Below are 22,491 nucleotides of genomic sequence, written 5' to 3'. Positions count from 1 at the left end.
GACTTGCACATAAACTTGGCAGGTTTAATCTGGCAAATAGTCAAATTCGAAGTATTCCCAGGTTATACATTTGATAAATCTCAAATTCAATTAAAATTCAAATCCAGTTTGGATAATTCACAATTCGAATTTGAGAGATTTGAAAAAATTTAAAAATTCTAATTTCCAATTCGACCCTTAATAAATCTGCACCTAAAGGCCTCCATACAGGGCTGATAAAAGCTGCCGACAGACCAAGTCGGCAGATTGTCGGCTCGTGTAGAGCCCTCCGACGGGCTTTCCTAATCGATATCTGGCCGAAAGTCAACCAGATGCTGAACGGGCAGGGTAAAAAATCCTGAAGGATTGCGGCCGCATCCCTTTCTTTGATCTGATCCGACTGCCCGTTTGGCCTCCATTCTGATCCGATCGTTGGGCCCAACAATCGGATCAGCCCAATATCGCCCACTTCAATGTGGGCATATCGGGGAGAGATCTCCTTGTGTATAACCACCTATAGTGTAGAATATGTATCACCGTAAAAAGGACTGTTCATGTCTCTTAATTAGAGATGCACCGAATCCAGGATTCGGTTTGGGATTCGGCCTTTTTCAACAGGATTTGGCCAAATCCTTATGCCTGGCCGAACCGAATCCTAATTTGAATATGTAAATTTGGGGCGGGTAGGAAAAATCACATGACTTTTCGTCAAAAAAGAAGAATTTTTCCCACTTTTTCCTTTCCTGCCCCTAATTTGCATGTGCAAATTTGGATTCAGTTCGGTATTCGGCTGAATCTTTCACCGAGGATTTGGGGATTCGGTGCATCCGTAGTCTTAGGGGCCGATTCACTAAATTGGAGTGAAGGATTCGAAGTAAAAAAACTTAGAATTTCGAAGGTTTTTTTGGGCTACTTCGACCTTCGACTACGACTTTGAATCGAAGGATTCGTAGTAAAAATCGTTCGACTGTTCGACCATTCGATAGTCGAAGTACTGTCTCTTTAAAAAAAAACTTCGACCCCCTAGTTCGGCAGATAAAAGCTACCGAAGTCAATGGGGCAAATTCACTAAGCGCCGAAGCACAGAACGCTAGCGTTAATTCGCTAGCGTTTGGCATTTTCGTTACTGCGCAAATTCACTAACGAACGCTGGCGTAGTTTCGCTAGTGTTACTTCGCACCCTTACGCCAGGCGAATTTTCGCTAGCGACGTAACTACGCAAATTCACTAACTTGCGCAGTGTACTGAACGCTACCTTTTACGCTAGACTTCCTTCGCCACCTCAGACCTGGCAAAGCGCAATAGAGTAGATAGGGATTGTTTCAAAAAAAGTCAAACATTTTTCTAAGTCCCAAAAAACGCTGGCGTGTTTTCTACATTATGGGTGATAGGCTGAAAAAGATCAAAAATTTTTTTGGGGCTCCCCTCCTTCCCCCCTACATTTCCTGACTCATGGCAACTTAACTATACAGTGGGCACATGTGTAGGGCAAAATAAAAATTTTATTTGATGATTTGAAGGTTTTCTAGGCATTTGTAGTGCTGATACGTGTTCCTCCATTGAAATTTGAATTTCGCGCCGTATGCAAATTAGCCTTCGCTAGCATAACTTCGATTTACATAGCGAATCAATGCTAGCGCAACTTCGCAACCTTACACTACCCCTGTGCGCAACTTCGGATTTTAGTGAATTTGCGGAGCGCTGGCGAAACTACGCCTGGCGAAGTGCGGCGAAGTTTGCCCCATAGTTTTGCCCCATAGTTAGCCTATGGGGTAGGTCCCCATAGGCTTGCCTAACTTTTTTTGATCAAAGGATATTTCTTTGATCGTTGGATTAAAATCCTTCGAATCGTTCGATTCAAAGGATTTTATCGTTCGATCGAAGGAATTATCCGATCGCTAGTCGAAGGATTTCAATTCCTAGTTGAATATCGAGGGTTAATTAACCCATAGTGAATCAGCCCCTATATGTCTTAAAGGAAAACTATACCCCCAAAATGAACACTTAAGCAACAGATAGTTCATATCATATTAAGTGGCATATTAAAGAATCTTACCAAACTGGAATATATATTTAAGTAAATATTGCCCTTTTACATCTCTTGCCTTGAGCCACCATTTCGTGATGGTCTGTGTGTTGCCTCAGAGATCACCTGACCAGAAATACTGCAGCTCTAACTGTAACAGGAAGAACTGTGGAAGCAAAAGACACAACTCTGTCTGTTAATTGGCTCATGTGACCTAACATGTATGGTTTGTTGGTATGTTTGTGAGTACAGTGAATCCTACGATCCCAGGGGGCGGCCCTTATTTTTTAAAATGGCAATTTTCTATTTATGATTACCCAATGGCACATACTACTAGACAAGTATATTATTATGAAAATGGTTTATTTACATGAAGCAGGATTTTACAAATGAGCAGTTTTATGCAATATCTTTTTATAGAGACCTACATTATTTGGGGGGTATAGTTTTCCTTTAATCATAAACTGTGAACCAGAAATACTGCCACCAATGATGCTTTCTGGAGACCTGTGAAATGAAAAGATATGTATTGTGGCTGGGCACAGAAAACCCACATTTTATTTGTGACCTATTTTCCAGTGTAAACCTGTGGGTCTGTCCTGTGCATATCATTAATCCAAACCTAAAGCAGTAACATGGATGTGACCACTTCGGTAACCAAACGTTTATGGTAAACTGGTAAAAACAGCATGTAGGTGGGCTTATCTTAAAGGAGAACTAAAGCCTAACTAAAGAAGGAGGGCAGAAATGTTGTACATTATGTTTTGAGCTTCTGTACCAGCCCAAGGCAACCACAGCCCTTTAGCAGTAAAGATCTGTGTCTCCAAAGATGCCCCAGTAGCTCCCCATCTTCTTTTCTGCTGATTCACTGCACATGCTCTGTGCTGCTGTCACTTACTGAGCTTAGGGACCCACTCACAATATACAGTGCCAGTGAAATTTGTTTTTCTGTCTTCACATAAATTTGCACTATGGTTTGCTACATGTTGGATATTTTTTAAATCTGTAGGGATAGGTTCTGCGCATGCACATCTTGCGGGAATGGAGTCATTCTGTTCTCCTTTGGTGTGGCTTACAGTTTGAGGTAACGGTCATTGCCGGGCAATTCAAGACTCTTATTATAAGGATGGTGTCCCTCTTATTTAGTGGCATGTCATGAATTAATACTGCCTCTTGTTTGCATTTGACAAATCTCTTGGATGCTGGGCATGACCCTCTTCTTCCTTGTTGCATGAGTACTAATCGCTTCTTCTCCAAATGTCCTTTCCCTTTTGAAGGCACTTGCTCATAACTGATGCATCATCACTTTCTAAACTGGACAATTTATGCAAATAAATAATCCATATATCAAATATTATTAGCTCTCCGTATAAGCCAGGTCACATACAGTATTAAAACTTCATATCAAGTAACATAGCAAGGTAACCTAGTAAGGCTCATTGATAAACACTGGGTAGGATTTGCTCCTGGGCAGTAACCCATGGCAACCAATCAGATGATTGCTTTCAGTGTTCAACCTGCAGCTGACTGATAAAAAGATGATCACTGATTGGTTGCTATGGATTACTGCCCAGGTGCAAATTTGCCTAGTATTTATAAATGACCCCCAGTAAGTTAGTTTGAAAAGAGGCAGCCAATCAGATAATTGCTTTCAGTGTTCAACCTGCAGCTGACTGGTAAAAGCTAATCACGGATTGGTTGCTATGGGTTTCTGCCCTGTTGCAAATTTGCCCATTGTTTACAAATGACCTCATGTAAGTTTGAAAAGAGACAGTTCTTTTAAATTAAAATTTCCCAAAACCCCATATAAGTCCAACACACCCGACTAATGAATCCCTACTCCATCTGTACTGTAAATAAACTTTTTATTATGGTGGAAAGATTTCTATATCTCCATATCCAAGTAGGGTGCTACTATTTAAAGGAGAACCGCTTTAGTTTGTCAAACTTTTCCTTGTAAGTTGACCCATCTGCTCCTTTACTTTGGTTACTTTTTATGGAACTCCAGTTTATATTCTCTCAGGCCCCTTAAACTCTGTGTATTACCATCAACTTTCCAAAACGTTGTTTTTTTTTAATTTTTTTTGTGGTTTTCGTTTGTTAACGTGCTAGACTGGAGGGACTGCAGCTCTGAAATAAAATGTCTGGCTTATTTCTAGCAAAACTTGAAGGAATCCCACGACTCCTACAGCAAGGAGCTCCAAGACAGATAGTAGTGCCTGTGATCTCAGCTGGGCATTCAGTCCATACTCCAGCACTAACGACTGGTACAAGACTGTAGTGTTCAGTCCTATATAAATTGTAATGTATATGGATATAACATCTTCCCACTGTCACTAACCACTAAGCCACCATGTTTGTGCCGACTCCTCTCTCACTGTTGTTACAAGAAACATGGCTCTGTGTGTTTCTGTTGTGTGCCAAAACTTAATACTGTGCATTAATAGGCTTGCGGACACAAGCCCGTCGATAATTCTAAGCTAACCTGATGTGGCTTTCTTTATCACAACATCAACTTGGCTCTCAACTTTCTAAAAGTGCCAATGGACCTACAGACGAGACCAAATTATTGGGGAAAACTTACACCTGCCTTCAGTATGAGCTTAAAGGAATAGTTCAGTGTAAAAATATAAACTGGGTAAATAGATAGGCTGTGCAAAATAAAAAAATGTTTTTAATATAGTTAGCCAAAATTGTAATGTTTATGGATGTCGAATAGAACATTACTTCCTGCTTTTCAGCTCTCTAACTCTGTTAGTCAGCGACTATAAGGGGGGCCCATATAGGACATAACTGTTCAGTGAGTTTGCAATTGATTCTCAGCATTCAGCTCAGATTTAAAAGCAACAGTTATGTACCATGTGGCCCCCCTCAAGTCTCTGATTGGTTACTGCCTGGTAACCAATTAGTGGAAACCAAGAGAGCTGCAAAGCAGGAAGTAGTGTTCTGGCTATTATGTTACACATCCAGTCACTCCAGCCTTTATACATTACATTTTTGCGAACTAACTATATTAGAAACATTTTTTATTTTGCACAGCCTATCTATTTACCCAGTTTATATTTTTACTCTGAAGAATCCCTTTAACGGAGCTTCTGTTAAAATAGTCTATCAATTCTTTTTTAATATTTTTTTTTTTTAAACACCCTTACTATATCTCCCTCTATCCCCATGAGATCAGCAGGGTTAAAGGAGAAACAAACCCGAAACATAAAAAACCCCTACCCTTTGTAGACCCTCCTCCCCCCAGCCTAGGCACCCGGGGCAAATGCCCCTAACTCTTTACTTACCCCTCGGAGCAGATTCTGTCCCCCGCAGTTCACGGCAGCCATCTTCTTTTCTTCGTTAAACCTCGGAAGCAGACCTTCGTTTTCGGCGCATGTGCTCTTGGATTAATTTTTACGATCCTGAACAACTGCGCATGCGCTGAAAGTCACAACATTTGCGCAGTTATTCTGGACTGGAAAATACTCTCACCTGCTGTGAACTGCGGGGGTACAGAATCTGCACGAGAGCTAAGTAAAAATTTAGGGGCATTTGCCCTGGGTACCACCTAAGCTGGGGGGGGAGAAGGGGTCTACAAAGGTAAAGGGGTAGGAGTTTTTTAGCTACGGTATGTTTCTCCTTTAAGGTTCCCATACAAGTACCAATATTATCTGACACCTTGAGCTCATCATTACTGGCTGACACTCACTGCTTCGTTATATACTTTTCCCTTGCACAACTGCTCAGAAGGGGTGGAACAAAGTATAAAATTATTTCTGCATCTGATTTGTGCAATGACTACTTGCAAAATTGATCAGAGCTGTATACACATACAGTAGCTACATTTAGAGGGTTGAGAGCCATTTGATCTGTACTCCTGGTGTATTCCATACCCAGTCTTGGCATGTACTCTATTCACCCTGTTCACTTCATTTATTCAAACTCCTTAATCCCTCCCAATGTTACCCCCATGTGCACAACAAATGTAGCAAACTATTCAGATTCGCCTCATTTGCGTGATCAACAACAAAAAAAAGTACCTTCCGATAAATAAAAGTATAAATATTGTCCAACTGTATGTTGTAGATAACGGCTATTATTTGCCATACTACAAGAGGGAGCGCAACAAGCGAGGCACTCAGATCACTGTCGGAATCTTGGAGAATCCAAACTACAAGAACATTCGGAAGAAGGATCCAGTGCTTCTCCTGCACTGGTGGAAGGAGATTGTGGGCACGATCCTGTTTTGTATCACTGCCACCACCTATGTTGTGCGCAAGCTGTTCCAACCAAATCTAAGCAATGCCAGAGTAAGTAATGCTACTTCTTTGTTACATTGTGAACTGCTTCTTTTTCTGTTTTGTTACATATGAGAAATACCTTATAAGAGTCCTGCGCGGAACCAATTTGTTAAACCTGACCCGCAAACCACACCTGCAACCCGCATGCTTACCCAATTGGACCCGCTACCCGACCCGCAAGTACCGCAACCCGATCTGCAACCTGTTGAACATCAAGAAACAGGAAGTGCTGTCGTAAACCGAAAGTGACATCATTAGAAGTAGGCGTGATCCGAAAGAAAGGAGTAAAACTCGCTATCGAGAAGAACCGCGACCCGCAAACCCGGAGAACCTCTGGCCCACGTCTATACCTGCTCCCGAAACTTCTACCTGCAAACCACAGGGTACCGCTGTTTTTTGCGGGTAGCCCACTGCAGAACTCTACTCTACAGCATACAAACCATGCTTTCAGCCTTAAATGCTATGCCATTCTGTTTTACATTCAAGCACATTGCAAACTGTCATCTAATTGTCATGGGTATTTTGCTTGTTATTCATCATAAACAATGGATCACAACCATTCAATCTATGAAAAGCTGGATGGTATCACGGCTGCTTCAGGCCCTTTTATGCTACAGTATCAACAATCCGCAGCTGGTTTTTGTGCAAATGTCCCTTTAAAGGGGAACTCTTGCGAAAAGGAAAATTTAACATAGGCTTCAGCATCCTAAAATAAGAAACCTTCTAAATACAATCAATTAAAGGGGTGGTTCACCTTTAAGGTAACTTTTATTATGCTATAGAACGGCCAATTCTAAGCAACTTTTCAAATGGTTTTCATTATTTATGTTTTATAGTTATTTGCTACTTTTTTTTTTTGCTACTTTTTATTACTGATCCTTCAATTCAGACTATCTCCTATTCATATTCCAGTCTCTTATTCAAATCAATGCATAGTTGCTAGGGTAGTTTTGGCCCTAGTTACCAGATTGCTTAAAATTCAATTTGAAGAGCTGCTGAATAAAAAGCTAAATAACTCAAAAACCTTTAATAATAAAACAATGAAAACAAATTGCAAATTATCTCAGAATATCATTCTCTATATCATACTTAAAATTATCTCAAAGGTGAACAAACACTTTAAATATTCTATACAGTTTCTGAAATAATCAAGTTTATCATCACTATCCCTCTCTTAGCACCTGTTTCTCTTCATTCTGTCTTCATGCAGCAGTTGGGTGTCAGATATTCATTGACAGTTAGATCCAATATATCTTATAGGGGGCTCCTTTTGCCTAGAAGATGTATTAGAGCTCACTCTATTAAAATCACCAGACATCATGTCTCTCTACATGCAGAATTTGTGCAAAAGGCAGTTGTTTTGTTAGATTTTGTTTGTACTGGAATCAGTTATTTGAGTGAGCTCTTAATCATCTGCTAGGAAAGGGAGTCCCCCCTATAAGATATATTGGATCTAACTGTCAATGAATATCTGACACTCAACTGCTGCATGAAGAGAGAATGAAGAGAAACAGATGCTGAGAGAGGAATAGTGAAGATAAACTTGATTATTTCAGAAACAATGAATATTTAATTGATTGTATTTACAAAGTTTATTATTTCAGTATGCTGAAGCTTATACTAAATTTCCGTCTTTACGATCGCTCCCCTTTAAGGATTGTTTATAAAATATAAATGTGCAAGGAGACATGTGATGCTGTGATACATCAATGCTTCATATTCTTCAAACAGACTTCTATTCAATTTCTAATGTGTTATCCTCTTTTAACCCTTTCAATCAGAAGAGAAAAGAGTCTGAGACACAGTGTCAAACTGATAGTAAATACGATGCAGTAAATGGAGATCTGAAAGACAACTTGAGTGACTACAAGAATTGTGGCTACGTGTCGCGGTATGGGCACCCTCTTTATGCTTGTCTCTTATTCAGTAGCTTAATTAACTACTTATTAATTGAGGATATTTTTTTTTTCCAGTCTATTCTAATGACTACAGTGCTAGAATGTAATGTATTCTGAAAGATCTGTAAATCAAAACTTCTCTCCTAAAGTGGGAAAATACGAAAGTCCGTTTCATTTATGATTCTTGGTAACTGGGTTGGAAAAGATTAGAGTGAACAGGGCACAGCAGTCTAGCAAAAAAGGCTTCTATTTTATTACATCATTTAATAGTGCAGGGGCACATGCAAAATTAAAAATTATTGGTAACTGCGTTGGGCTGGCTTGCCAGAGTACCAGAAGATGTCCAGATAGACCAAGCCTTAAAGGAGCAGTAACACCTAAAAATGAAAGTAATACAAATATTATGTACTGTTGCCCTGCACTGGTAAAATTGATGTTTGCTTCAGAAACACTACTATAGTTCATATAAACTGTGCTGTGTAGCAATGGTGTAAATTGAAAAAAGTCGTAAAAGTGGTACAGGATAAATAGTGGCTAACGAATAACACCATTGTGTTCTACAGAGCTTATCTGCTATCTGCTGTGTAACCTGAGTCTTTTCTCTTTTGAATGGCTTCCCCCATTGCTACACAACAGCTTGTTTATATAAACTATAGTAGTGTTTCTGAAGCAAACGCATCCTCAACCACTGCAGGATAAAAAAAGAAAAGGAAAGGTTAAAACTAAATAAGCCTAATCAGAAAGGTCTATATAAATACACCAGTAAACCCTCATAGTAGTGCTGCTCTGTCAAAAGAAACAGCACATTTCTTTCCTACTATTGTGTACTCATGGGCTTCTGTATCAGACTTCCTGTTTTCAGCTTAAACATCCAGGGCTGGGGCTTGAGCATGCTCAGTTTGCTCCTCTCTTCCTCCCTTCTCTGCTGTAATCTGAGCCCAGAGCTATAAGTGAGCAGGGAGAGACTCAGGCAGGAAGTGATGTCACACCAAGCTAATACTGCAGCTGCTATCCTAAATAAACTTTAAGCTTTTTACTCAAAGATGGTAAAACATTCTACAGAATAAATATAGCATTCTAGCTTGCATTATTGCAGCTAATCGATTGACAATAAACTGCCTCCATAGCTTTCCTTCTCCTTTAAACAGATGCAATGAAAGTTACTTAATCAAATACAGGTATGTCATCTTTTACCCAGATTGCTTGGGACCTGGTGTTTTCTAGATAAGGATCTCGCCGTTATTTGGATCTCCAGACCTTAAGTCTACTAAAAAATCATTTAAACATTTGTTAAACTTATTAGGTTTATTTTGCCTCCATTAAAGATTAATTATATCTTCGTTAGGATCAAGTACAAGCAACTGTTTTATTAGAGAGAGCAAGGAAATCATTTTTACTATTTCGAATTATTTGAGTAAAACTGAGTCTATGGGAGATGGCCTTTAATGTGGAGCTTTCTGGATAACAGGTTTCCAGATAACAGACCCAATTACAGAATGCCTCTTGCTAACATGTATCTTTTTACATCGCATCAGGTACCTCACAGATTTTGAGCCCATTCAGTGTCTTGGCCGTGGAGGGTTCGGAGTGGTGTTTGAAGCCAGAAACAAAGTCGATGACTGTAACTACGCAATCAAGAGAATCCGCCTTCCTAATAGGTAATTTTTAAAACAACATTTTTTTTAATGGTTTCACACAGTCCATAATACAGAAAGAAAAAGGAGAATAATTGTATGTCGGCATTTCACAGCAATACATAACATTATGGTGTGTCTACATCCTGATCACTCTCCGATGCCCTACTATACCAAAACATCTACCTGAGTGAAAGGGAGAGGTGGTTGAGGTTGAATATGATGTCATATCTGATACATTTCTCCGAAACAACTATCAACCCTCCAGATGGGGTATATCTGGCCAGTCGCGTAAGAAGGCCGTAATAACCATGCTGACATAAGTTGGCGGTGGGGAAACCAGTGAATATTGCTGTATATCAATAGCTTATGTCTAAATCAAATATAACAGAAAAGATCGAGAAGATCGGAAAAGGAGAGGAAGATTAGAGGGGAAGAGGAGAACTTTCCAGGATCATTCTCATGAAATTCAGTATAAATCTATTAACGAAAGCATACCCTTTACCTGAGTAAGTGCAGCTGAAATCCGGGGGAGAAAGCTAGTGAGAGGGAATATGTTGGCTCTCAAGATACCAGAAAAGTGGCTTACGCAAAATCACGGTATAGGATGCTCACCTTTGCTGAATCTGGCATCAGGTTTTGCTGAGCTGCAGGTATTGGTCAGAGCTTAGGTATTGGGTCCAATAGAACCATTTTTTAGCGAAGTTCCTCGTTCCTTGTAGGTCTTAGCTGCTCAAATCTATAGACTTCCAGCACTTTATTGCACCACTCTTTGATTACTGGGGGATTGGTTTGTTTCCATTTTAGTGGGATTAACGCCTTAGCAGTGTCTAATAATATTGGTGTTAATCTCTAATATAACATTTTGTATGGCGTCCCAAAACGGTTTTAAGATGGGGCAACTCCAGAATATATGTAACAGAGTTCCCTGATTGACCTTACATCTCCAACAAAGAGGAGAGAGTCAACGTTTTTTAAGTGAAGTGGTGATCAGTATTTTATTTGCTCAGTGGTGTCACCTGAATGACTTGTGTATTGTAGCTAATAATGTATCTCTTGATATTGGTCTGGAGTTCTGTGACCTGTTCTGTCTTCAGCCTTCAGCCTTCTTCCTATATGTTCATGGAGTGACTTTTATGATATCCTTATTTATCATATGGGCTGTATTCTTCCCCTTTATAGATATAATTCAACTGGTAAGTTCATTAACAGAACACACTCATATTTTCAGGGAGCTTGCTCGGGAGAAAGTGATGCGGGAGGTGAAAGCCTTAGCCAAACTGGAGCACCCAGGCATTGTGCGCTATTTCAACGCATGGCTGGAAGCACCCCCAGAACTGTGGCAGGAAAAGATGGATGAACTCTGGTTAAAGGATGGAAGGTAATGAAGAAAAGGTCCAGAAAATTCATTAACCAGTAAATTGATAAGATGTGTAGAATGAAACACCTTTTTGTAAAGGCTTTTCCTCTATCTTCCATGTTAGTTTTTTACTTTTTCACTACATATTATTTATTTTTCATCATTTGAGGTTTTTTGTTATTTCGCGTTTTATTCAGCAGCTCTCCATTTTGCGATTTCAGCAATCTAGTTGCTAGGGTCCAAATTACCCTAGCAACCATGCATTGATTTGAAATAAGAGACTGCTATATTGAATAGGAGAGAAAGATGAGTAACAATACATTTGCAACCTTACAGAGCATTTGGATTGGATCAGTGACCCCCATTTAAAAGCTCGAAAGAGTCAGAAGAAGAGGGCAAATAAATACAAAACTATAAAAAGTAAATAAAGAAACCAATTAAAAAGTTGCTTAGAATTGACCATTCTATAACATATCTACCCCTGTAAGCTTTTATTGTCAGGATAGCTGACAATATAATCTATAATAAATTTGCTTGTATATGTACATATACATCCAACGTTTCAGCCCACATCGAAAAAGGCTCTAATGTGGGCTGAAACGTCGGATGTACGAAATGTACAAAACAAAAGCAAATTAATTTATCACAGATTGGAGTGAGGGTCTTTGAACAGATTTAACTACAGTATTTTTGACCTGCACCCACATTCATCTCAGAAGTCTTAGCGCGAGAGACTGACTTGTTACAATTTAATCAGTAATACAGTATTGCTTCTTTTGTTTTTTCTTTTAGCACTGATTGGCCACTAAGCTCTCCCACCCCGCTGGATGGTCTGTCAGTCAAAGTCCGGAGCATTGATCCATACTCCATGAAGGAGCAAGTAGAAGTAATCACCCCATCGGAAAGCTACAGCTCCCTTTCTGCTGCATTTGTTGCTGTGCAAGGAGAAAATTCTGAGGCATATCCTCGCAGGCAGTCCAGAGCAGAGTCTTTGAATGAGTCTTCAGTTGCCCTGGTGAACCTGCAGGACAGTTGCCTTTCCGACTGTGATTTAGATCATAGCTCAGATGAGAACTCGGGAATCTGGTATGAACATTGCCCTCGTACGGTGGCAGATATAGGGGTTCACGAAAGGACCTCATCCTCGATTGTTTTTGAAGACTCTGGTTGTGACAACTCTTCCAACCATGTAGACAAGGCAGAGGTCTCAGTCCTTCTCACAAATAGTGAGTTTTCAGAAAGAGAGAGCGGAACCAAAGACACTAATGAAAGCAAAGCCACCTCCACAAGCACTTTATCCCAATCACCTCCCAGGCCCAAATCCTTATGTCTGGATTTAGCTAAAAACACTGCTGAAAGCATAAAGCCCAGCTCTCCCAAGGTGTACCTCTACATTCAGATGCAGCTGTGCCGCAAAGAGAACCTGAAAGACTGGATGAGTGTGCGTTGCACGCTTGAGGAGCGGCCCCAGGCTGAAAGTTTGCATGTATTTTTGCAGATTGCAGAAGCCGTGCAGTTTTTACACAGCAAAGGGCTTATGCACAGAGATCTCAAGGTTTGTACCTTTTTAAAAGGGTGTCATGATTTTTATGATGTAGTTTTTATTTCTAAATTACACTGCAAATAATTCACTCTACAATATAAAATGTCATTCCTGAACCAGCAAGTGTATTTTTTTTTTTTAGTTGTAATATTGGTGTGTAGGTGCCACTCAGGTCATTTTGCCTGGTCATGTGCTTTCAGAAAGAGCCTGCAGTTTAGGATGGAACTGCTTTCTGGCAGGCTTTTGTTTCTCCTACTCAATGTAACTGAATGTGTCTCAGTGGGACCTGGATTTTACTATTGAACAGTGTCGGACTGGCCCACCGGGATACCAGGAAAACTCCCGGTGGGCCCAGGTGTCAGTGGGCCCTCTTGCTTCTAACCATTTAGTCAATTTCATGGTCATTCTCTATTTCTTCATGGAAAAAAATAGGCTTAATGTTGAAAGACTAGAGTATAGTAAGGAGATATAAAAAACTAGGAGAATAAAGAGGTTAAATGAAGAGGAATAATAGTTTGGAAAGTGGGCCCATGGTCTAAAGTTTTCTGGTGGGCCCCGGTCTAGGGTTTTCTGGTGGGCCCCTGGCATCCCAGTCCGACACTGCTATTGAGTGCTGTTCTTAGATCTACCAGGCAGCTGTTATCTTGTGTTAGGGAGCTGTTATCTGGTTACCTTCCCATTGTTCTGTTGTTAGGCTGCTGGGGGGGAGGGAGGGGGTGATATCACTCCAACTTGCAGTAAAGAGTGACTGAAGTTTATCAGAGCACAAGTCACATGACTGGGGGCAGCTGGGAAACTGACTGTCTAGCCTCGTGTCAGATTTGAAAATTAAATATAAAAAAATCTGTTTGCTCTTTTGAGAAATGGATTTCAGTGTAGAATTCTGCTGAAGCTAGAGTCCTGCACGGGTCCATTTTTTTTGCAACCTGCAACCCGCATTCTTACCCACTTGGACCTGCTAACCGACCTGACCCGCAAGTACCTTATCCGCAACCTGGACCCGTGACCCGCTGACCATCAAGAATTAGGAAGTGGTGTCATTGTAAACCAGAAGTGACATCATCGGAAGTAGGCGTGATCAGAAAAAAGGAGTAAAAATCGCGATTGAGAAGAAAAACCCACAACCCGCAGGGTACCGCAGGTTTTTGTGGGTAACCCGCGGGTACCCGACCTGCTGCAGGACTCTAGCTATTAAATGATGTGTTTTGAAAAAAATTTTTTTTTCACATGGCAGTATTCCTTTTAAAGTTTTTTCTTTTTATTCTTACTTTGCTAGAAACTGACTTGTGGCTATGTGTTATAAGACAAGGGCACATTTTGTTTGCATTTACAATCATCTAATTTTTTGAGTGCAGTTACATTAAGGAGCAGTAGGGTAGCTATAGAGAAAGCAGACGTTGCATTCCCGGGGTGGGGGTTGTGGGGACAGGGGAGCCCTGGACCGCTGGGCATGTTCTTCTATAACTGTAGAGATCCTCTCTGGCTGCTTTCCTATGTGAGTGGGGGAGGGGGCACTGCATTTAGTTGTTACACCACTGTTTAAGAGGACCATCATGTAGGCCGTAAATGCACTTGTTGTCATGGGGAATTGCCAGCTCTTAATTTTTTCCATTGAAAGACATTTAAAAAAAAAAAAAATAAAAACATACCAGTGCGTTATACTTATTTAGATATAGAGAATTGTGCTTAAAAAAAAGTAGTGTTTCAGGCTGATTTATTGACTATTTCTGCAAAATCACTAATAATCCCCCCTTCTTTTCTACTTCCTGCTCCCTGAATTCCCAGGCTGTACAGGGGAGCCGGTGGCTCTCAGCTCACTGCACTGTAGGGCAGGAACCAATCAGGACCTGATAGGGAACTGAGGCCTGTCTGCTTGTGTGACTGCAGGGCTGTGATTGGCTGTCCCCCCTCCTACTGTGATTCTGGCAGGGACCATTAGGACACGCCCACCCCTCATTTGAAACCTAGACAGGGACCAGAGAACATCAATAGGGAGCTCCAATAAAGGGGCTATTTTTAAAGATATTACATTTTTAGCATCATATAAAAGCAACATCATATATTACTCATAATTGCCTACAAAATTAGGGTTTTTTCATTTATTCTGTCTCCTTTAAAGTAAATTTTTAGTATGTTATATATTGCCCTTTTCTTAGTGTCTTTTCAATTGGTCTCTGTTTGTAATAATAATAGATGCACTAGTAATATTAATAATAATAGCCTTCCTAATCTGTCTCTTTTCTTGCTTTCAAGTAGGGGGCAGTGATGCAACAGACAGGGGGCAGTGATGCTCTCTGAGTGATATGTTCTACTTCACATTAAATGTTTAATTAAAGGGGTTGTTCACCTTTAAATTAACATTTAGTATGATTTTGAGAGTGATATTCTGAGACAATTTGAAATTATTTTTATCATTTTGAGTTTTTTTGAATTGTTTAACTGTTTATTCAGCAGCTCTCCAGTTTGCAATTTCAGCAATCTGGTTGCTATGCTCCAAATGACTTTAGCAACCAAGCATTGATTTGAATAAGAGACTGGAATATAAATAGGAGAGGCCTGAATAGAAAGATGGGTAATAAAAAGTAGCAATAACGATACATTTGTAAGCTTACGAGCAGTTGTTTGTTTTTTTTTTAGATGGGGTCAGTGACCCCTATTTGAAAGCTGAAAAGAGTCAGAAGAAGGCAAATAACTCAAACTTTTTAAAAAAATAAATAAATAAAGGCCAATTGAAAACTTTCTTATAATTGGACATTCTATAACAGACTAAAAGTTCAATTAAAGGTGAACCACCCCTTTAAATGTGGTTGATCCCCTTTATGCTCTATTGTCTCTCATTCAACCCCTTCCTTATCTTGTTCTATGTTAAAGTGAAGGATTCTGGCTCTTGAAATAGCTTTATTAAAAATGTTTTTTTTTTTTCTTTTTTCCCTCACCAGCCTTCCAATATATTTTTTACTCTAGATGATGTAGTTAAAGTAGGAGATTTTGGGCTGGTTACTGCAATGGACCAAGAAGAAGATGAAGAGACCGTTTTAACACCAATGCCAGCGTATGCCCGTCATACAGGCCAAGTGGGAACAAAACTGTATATGAGCCCCGAGCAGGTGATAAACATTTTACATTATTGCCCTACTCCGTGACAATACATCCCTTATGCGTCAACATTTTCCTGTTCTTTCCCCTTTATCAGTTAGAGGTGCGACTCCTTTAAAAGGGGAACTATTGTGAAAATGAAAATTTAATATAAGCTTCATCATACTGGAATAAGAAACTTTCTAAATACAATCAATTACATTTTCTGAATAGTTTTTCAAATAATCAAGTTTATCTTCACTATTCCTCTCTCAGCATCTTGTTTCTCTTCATTCTGTCTTCATGCAGCAGTTGGGTGTCAGATATTCATTGGCAGTTAGATCCAATATATCTCATGGGGGGGGGGGTTCCTTTCCTAGCAGATGTATTAGAGCTCACTCAAATAACTGATTCCAGTACAAACAAAATCTAAAAAAATAACTGCATTTTGCACAAATCCTGCATGTAGAGAGACATGATGTCTGGTGATTTTAATAGAGTGAGCTCTAATACATCTTCTAGGCAAAAGCCCCCCTATAAGAATATCTGTTAATGAATATCTGACACCCAACTGCTGCATGAAGACAGAATGAAGAGAAACAGATGCTGAGAGAGGGATAGTGGAGATAAACTTGATTATTTCAGAAACAGTAAATATTTGATACGGTACAGAATATTTAATTGATTGTATTTAGAAAGTTTCTAATTTCAGTATGCTGAAGCTTATATTAAATTCTCATTTTTGCGACAGTTCCCCTTTAATACCAGGGGACTTGTTTAATGAGCTAGGCTCCAAATTGCACTAGTGGTGTTACCAATGGCAGTGAATTGGAAAGCAAAGTTTTGATTGATCGCTATGGTAACTGCACCAGTGCAATTTAGCAGCCGTGTTGGTAACCTGCTCCCCACATGTCTTAGCCTGGTTTTCTCCATCACTTCTCCTTTACCCTGGTATCTGCTGTATCCTTTCCATTTATACTGCATCCTCATGATGCACTTTTTATTATGGCTGGTAGTAAATTTTATAACAAAACACTTTTATTTTGACATTGGCGTCTGTTTTGCTTTTGTATTTTTAGTTTTTTGGGCAGAGCTATTCCCACAAAGTGGATATCTTCTCCCTCGGGCTGATCTTGTTTGAGCTGTTGTACCCATTTAGCACACAGATGGAGCGGGTCAGAGTAAGTACATACAGTCCGACCTCAATTTTACACCATTTTGTTTCTGGTCCCCTGACAAATGTAAAGTAGGGCCTTTTGTAGTTTCTTAGAGTTTAGATTTATGACTTTGCAGCAAATCATCATGAAGGTAAAATACCCAGACAGCTGCCATGTTGGATTATTGAGGAGGGGGATTCTGTAAGGCCTCTCTTTTACAGCTTTCATCTGTGCTTAGTTGGGAGGAACCTGAAGCATCTAGTGTTTAGTAATAGGACTGAAAGCCCCGATAACAGTGTTCTGCTTGGGCCAATTTCAATGGAATCCTGCAACATATACAGTTAAGTCCACAAATATTTGGACAGACAACTTTTTCTAATTCTGGTTCTGTACATGACCACAATGAATTTTAAATGAAACATCTCGGGTGCAGTTGAACTGCAGACTTTTCAGCTTTAATTCAGTGGGTTGAACAAAAAGATTGCATACAAATGTGAAGAACTAAAGCCTTTTTTTAACACAATCACTTCATTTCAGGGGCTCAAAAGCAATTGGACGAATTAAAAAAAACTGAAAATAAAAATTTCTAATACTTGGTTGAAATCCCTTTGCTGGCAATGACCGCCTGAAGTCTTGAACTCATGGACATCACCAGATTCTGGGTTTCCTCCGTTTTAATGCAGTGCCAGGCCTTTACTGCAGCGGCTTTCACTTGCTGTTTGTTTGTGGGCCTTTCTGTCCCAAGTTTAGTCTTCAACAAGTGAAATGCAGCTCAATTGGCTTCAGATCAGGTGATTCACTTGGCCATTCAAGAATATTCCACTTCTTTGCTTTAATAAACTCCTGGGTTGCTTTGGTTGTGTGTTTTGGGTCATTATGAAACACCTCCCAATCAATGTGACTGCATTTAGCTGGATTTGAGCAGACAGTGTCTCTGAAGAGCTCACAATTCATTCTTGTGCTTCTGTCCTGTGTCACATGATGGATAAACACTAGTGTCCCAGTGCCACTGGCAGCCATACACGCCCAAGTCATCACACTGCCTCCCAAATGTTTTATACAGAACTGTGCTATGCTTTGGATCATGAGCTGCTCCACGCCTTCTCCATACTTTTTTCTTGCCTGGTAGAGGTTGATCTTAGTTTCATCAGTCCAAAGAATGTTTTTCCAGAACTGTGCTGGCTTTTTTAGATGTTTTTTTTTTTTTTTTTATCAAAGTCCAATCCAGCCTTTCTATTCTTGATGCTTATGAGTAACTTGTACCTTGCAGTGCTCCCTCTGTATTAACTTTCATACAGTCTTCTCTTTATGGTAGACTTGGATATGGATACTCTACCTCCTGGAGAGTGTTGTTCACTTGTTTGGCTGTTGTGAAGGGGTTTCTCTTCACTTCTTGGATGGGTTGTTTCTGTTTTTGCAGCTTAAGGACGACTTGCTCCTTTGACCGCATGTTATCTGGTCACAGCAAAATTTTCCACATACAAGCACCCCCCCCCCCCTCATATCCACTCCAGGGCTTTTATCTGCTTCATTTATAATGACATAATGAGGGAATTGCCCCCACCTGCCCATGAAATAGCCTTTGAGTCAATTGTCCAATTACTTTTGAGCCCCTGAAATGAAGTGATTTTTTTAAAAAAAGGCTTTAGTTCCTCACATTTTTATGCAATCCTTTTGTTCAACCCACTGAATTAAAGCTGAAAGTCTGCAGTTCAACTGCACCCGAGATGTTTCATTTAAAATTCATTGTGGTCATGTAAAGAACCAAGATTAGAAAAAGTTGTCTGTCCAAATATTTATGGACCAAACTGTAATAATTTCTAATGCACAGCACGTGTCAATGTAACCTCTGATGTAGCAGTGTTTTAGGAGAAAGGGTATTTCCTTCTATTTAGGCCCCAGCACTCTTGATTATGTCCCACCATTAGTGCTCTGTATAATTAATTATGTGTATGTAAATGTTTATCTGTGCTTTCACTGAATTAGGGCTAACCTGAGCTACTTATTGGCCAGTTAGTAGTACAGTATACAACACACATATTTCCACTAGAGGGCATTAAGATGACTGATAGAAGATTATAAGTACGTATGGGAAAGAAATATTCTTAATCTTTGAGATATGTGATGCTTTTTACGTTGCATACGAGAAAGAAAAGAAAATTGGGTTTCCTGTGATAAGTCTTCTGTCATCAGAATATATTTTTTGTCCATATGTTGCAGCAATTACAGCCATACTAAAATCTCTGAATAATACTGCTCTGTATTACTATACTGTTGCGCTGCTCAGTAAGAGCACAGGCAGATAAATCAAAACATTGTAAGATATTTATTGCAGAGCCATTGTGTTAAACCTCGTTACTACTACCTGGGGATCATCAGAGATTTCCTTTAGCCTCGCCCCAGGCATAAATGCAGAGTGAAGTGCAGATAGTTGTGCGTATAAGATCAAACTAACTCTTTAACAAGCCTTGAATGTTCTTGTTTCAGGATTTCCTTAATCTGAATCTTCAAGCTTTTTCCTATCTTATTTTTTTTTTGTTAGGTATTAACAGAATTACGCGACTTGAAGTTCCCAGAACTATTTACAGAGCAATACGCTGCTGAGGTAGGCTCATGGCTGCTTTCTGTTTTCATGTAATACTTGGTGAATCTGAAAAATCCATTTCTAAATTTTGTTACACCTGGTTCAGAATTCTTGCAAAAGCCAGGTTACAGGTATAGGACCTGTTATCCAGAATGCTCGGGACCTGTTATCCAGAATGCATAACAGCTCTTTCTGTATTTTGGATCTTCATAGCTTAAGTCTACTAGAAAATCATATAAATATTAAATTAACCCAATAGGCTGGTTTTGCTTCCAATATGGATTAATTATATTTTAGTTGGGATCAAGTTTAAGCTACTGTTTTATTATTACACAGAAAAGGGCAATCACTTAAAAATTGGGATTATTTGATTATAATGGAGTCTATGGCAGACGCCCTTTCCGTAATTTGGAGCTTTCCGGATAACTGGTTTTCGTATAATGGATCCTATACCTGTATATCATAAGGAGCGGTTGGGGATGGGCGAATTTGACCCATTAAGCCAAAAATTCACCGAAATGCATTAAAGTCTATGAGCGACTTTTTTTTCTTTTTTTTGACGCGCAAATTTTTTTTCTCCCATTGGAGTTTACGGGTGCCATTTCAGCAGTGAAACTTGCTGAAAAAAATTCGCTCATTCCTGCGAGCGATCAATGCCCTGTTTGTAAACGTGTATACGCAGACCACAAGTTTTTCACATTGCTTAAAAAGATTATACTGCATCTTTATATTGCAATTAGGAGTGCACCGAATCCTCTACTTTGGATTCGGCCCAACCCCTGAATCCTTCGCGAAAGATACGGCCGGATCCAAAGTAACCGAATCCTTATTTGCAAATGCAAGGGGATGGGAAGAGGAAACATTTTTTTTACTCCTTGTTTTGATGCCAAAAAGTAAAGTGATTTCCCTCCACACCCCTAATTTACATATGCAAATTCGGATTTGGTTCGGCTGGGCTGAAGTATTCGTCCGAATCCTGCTGAAAAAGGCTGAATCCCGAACCGAATCCTGGATTCGGTGCAATCCTGTTGTTTCATTCTATGATCCATGATTAAATGGGTTTATTATAAAGCACTTAATAACTTGTTGGGGTTTCTTTGTAACTCTATCTCACCTTTATAGCACTATTTACTGTATATTTATGCTGTTATTACTCTTGCCCTTCTTGTCTGACACTGGTATACTGAAGCCGTGACAGTGCTTGTGTGCAGGGCAAAGACCCGGTGTAGAAAGTGGGGGGTCATTTATCAACACCGGGCAGTAACCTATGGCAACCAGTTAGATGTTTTCATTGTTCTATGTGCAGACTGAATAAAGATTATTACTGCTTGGTCGCTCTGGGTTGCTGCAAATTTGCCTAGTAATGATAAAGGATTCCTAGCCTTTCGACTTTTTCTCGTACCACAAGCTCAATATAGTGATGGCATGTCCGAGCCCAACACCAGGGAGGGGACCAGAGGGCTGGGCATGGAAAGAATTTACTTTGGCTACGTTTCCATAGTTCTAGGTGTTTATGTGATACTGACTTGTTCCCTGTACCTTATATAATAAAACGCAGGTTTAGGTGTCGGTTTTGGACATGCTCCCTCTCTGCTGTAAGACTAACCATTATTCTTCTTCTCTGCAGCAAAACATGGTCCTGCACATGCTATCTCATAACCCAATTGAAAGGCCGGAGGCTGAAGAGATCATTGACAACCCATTGTTTGACAGCCTTGATCTTCACGGGAAACTGGCCCTCAGACAGAGGTCTCGCACATTAAGTGCCTCCGGCATGAAGACTTTCAGGCAGTCCAGCAAGTGAATGGATTGTGCCAATTTGCACCGGATTATAGCTCCTCCTACTTCAGTGGGCTGACATTTCACCTGCAAACCATATGAAGTACATGAGGCAGGCTCACACTGTAACTCCAATATGATTGGTTTAGCGTAGTAAGAGCAATACAAAGTGCTTGGGGTATAAGCCGTCTCCTCACACCTGCCCTGTTACTCCTCCCAGGAGACTGACTAGCAATGGCTCCTTGCCTTTTTATATTTATATTTTTACTGGATGAAAAGCACAAGCCTTCGAAGTAAAAAAAAGAAAAAAAATGTTGAATTTGTAAACAAATATTTTTCTAGAGCTAATGGAAAGCCTTGTGCTTTGACTGTAATTCAATGTCGAAATCTGTGAGCAAAAGATCATGAAATACGTCATCGCTATTATTGTTTAGTTTTATTGTTTTAAGTCGGCGACTTTCTTACTTTTTGTGGCGTTTTAGCTTTTTCCGCCATCTTGTTTTAAGAGAGCGAAAAAAATTGTACTGCTGATTTTCGTTTCACAGATATTCTTGTTCCGGTTCGCCTCGTCTGGGGGAGAATACTGGGAGTTACAGTTTCTCAATTTACATAAATCTTCAAGAGGAAAAACAAACCTTCATTATTGACATGAACTCATTAAAGGGGAACTATCGCGAAAATGGTTCATCATACTGAAATAACTTTAGAAATAACTTACTAAATACAATCAATTAAATATCCTGCATTGTTTCTGAAATAATCAAGTTTTTCTTCATTATCACGCTCTCATCATCGGTTTCTCTTCATTCTCTCTTATTGTAGCAGTTGGGTGTCAGATATTCATTTACCGTTAGATCCAATATATCTTATAGGGGGGCTTCCTTTCCTAGCAGATGTATTAGAGTTCACTCAAATAACTGATTCCAGTACAAACAAAATGTAACAAAATAACTGCCTTTTGCACAAATTCTGCATGTAGAGAGACATGATGTCTGGTGATTTTAATAGTGAGCTCTAATACATCTTCTAGGCAAAAGGAGAGCCCCCCCTATAAGATATATTGGATCATTCATCTGACACCCAACTCCTGATGAATAGTGAAGATAGACTTGATTATTTTAGAAACCGTACAGAATTTTTAAATGGTTGTGTTTAGAAAACTTCTGATTT

At 39.7% G+C, this 22,491-nt stretch overlaps 1 protein-coding gene across 5 annotated transcripts in view; it reads left to right on the top strand.

Annotated features, from left to right (window-relative positions):
• Positions 1–21,498, top strand: part of LOC108697591 (eukaryotic translation initiation factor 2-alpha kinase 3) — a 47,279-nt gene extending 25,781 nt beyond the window's left edge. For 4 of the 5 annotated variants that reach the window (XM_018227775.2, XM_018227766.2, XM_041587478.1 and 1 more), the window contains 10 exons: positions 4,165–4,272; positions 6,077–6,300; positions 8,073–8,182; positions 9,725–9,847; positions 11,055–11,204; positions 11,976–12,738; positions 15,666–15,833; positions 16,881–16,982; positions 19,501–19,563; positions 21,170–21,498. In XM_018227775.2, the coding sequence (XP_018083264.1) occupies positions 4,165–4,272; positions 6,077–6,300; positions 8,073–8,182; positions 9,725–9,847; positions 11,055–11,204; positions 11,976–12,738; positions 15,666–15,833; positions 16,881–16,982; positions 19,501–19,563; positions 21,170–21,346 (1,988 nt within the window). In that variant the 3' untranslated portion in view covers positions 21,347–21,498. The remainder of the gene's footprint in view (positions 1–4,164; positions 4,273–6,076; positions 6,301–8,072; positions 8,183–9,724; positions 9,848–11,054; positions 11,205–11,975; positions 12,739–15,665; positions 15,834–16,880; positions 16,983–19,500; positions 19,564–21,169) is intronic. The other variant, XM_018227780.2, reaches the window with a different exon arrangement.
• The last annotated feature ends 993 nt before the right edge of the window (positions 21,499–22,491 follow it).

This window comes from Xenopus laevis, chromosome 1L, assembly GCF_017654675.1.
Source record: "Xenopus laevis strain J_2021 chromosome 1L, Xenopus_laevis_v10.1, whole genome shotgun sequence".
Taxonomy (NCBI): Eukaryota; Metazoa; Chordata; class Amphibia; order Anura; family Pipidae; genus Xenopus; species Xenopus laevis.
Note: the sequence above shows the minus strand (reverse complement) of the source record. Positions and strands in the feature narration are given on the sequence as shown.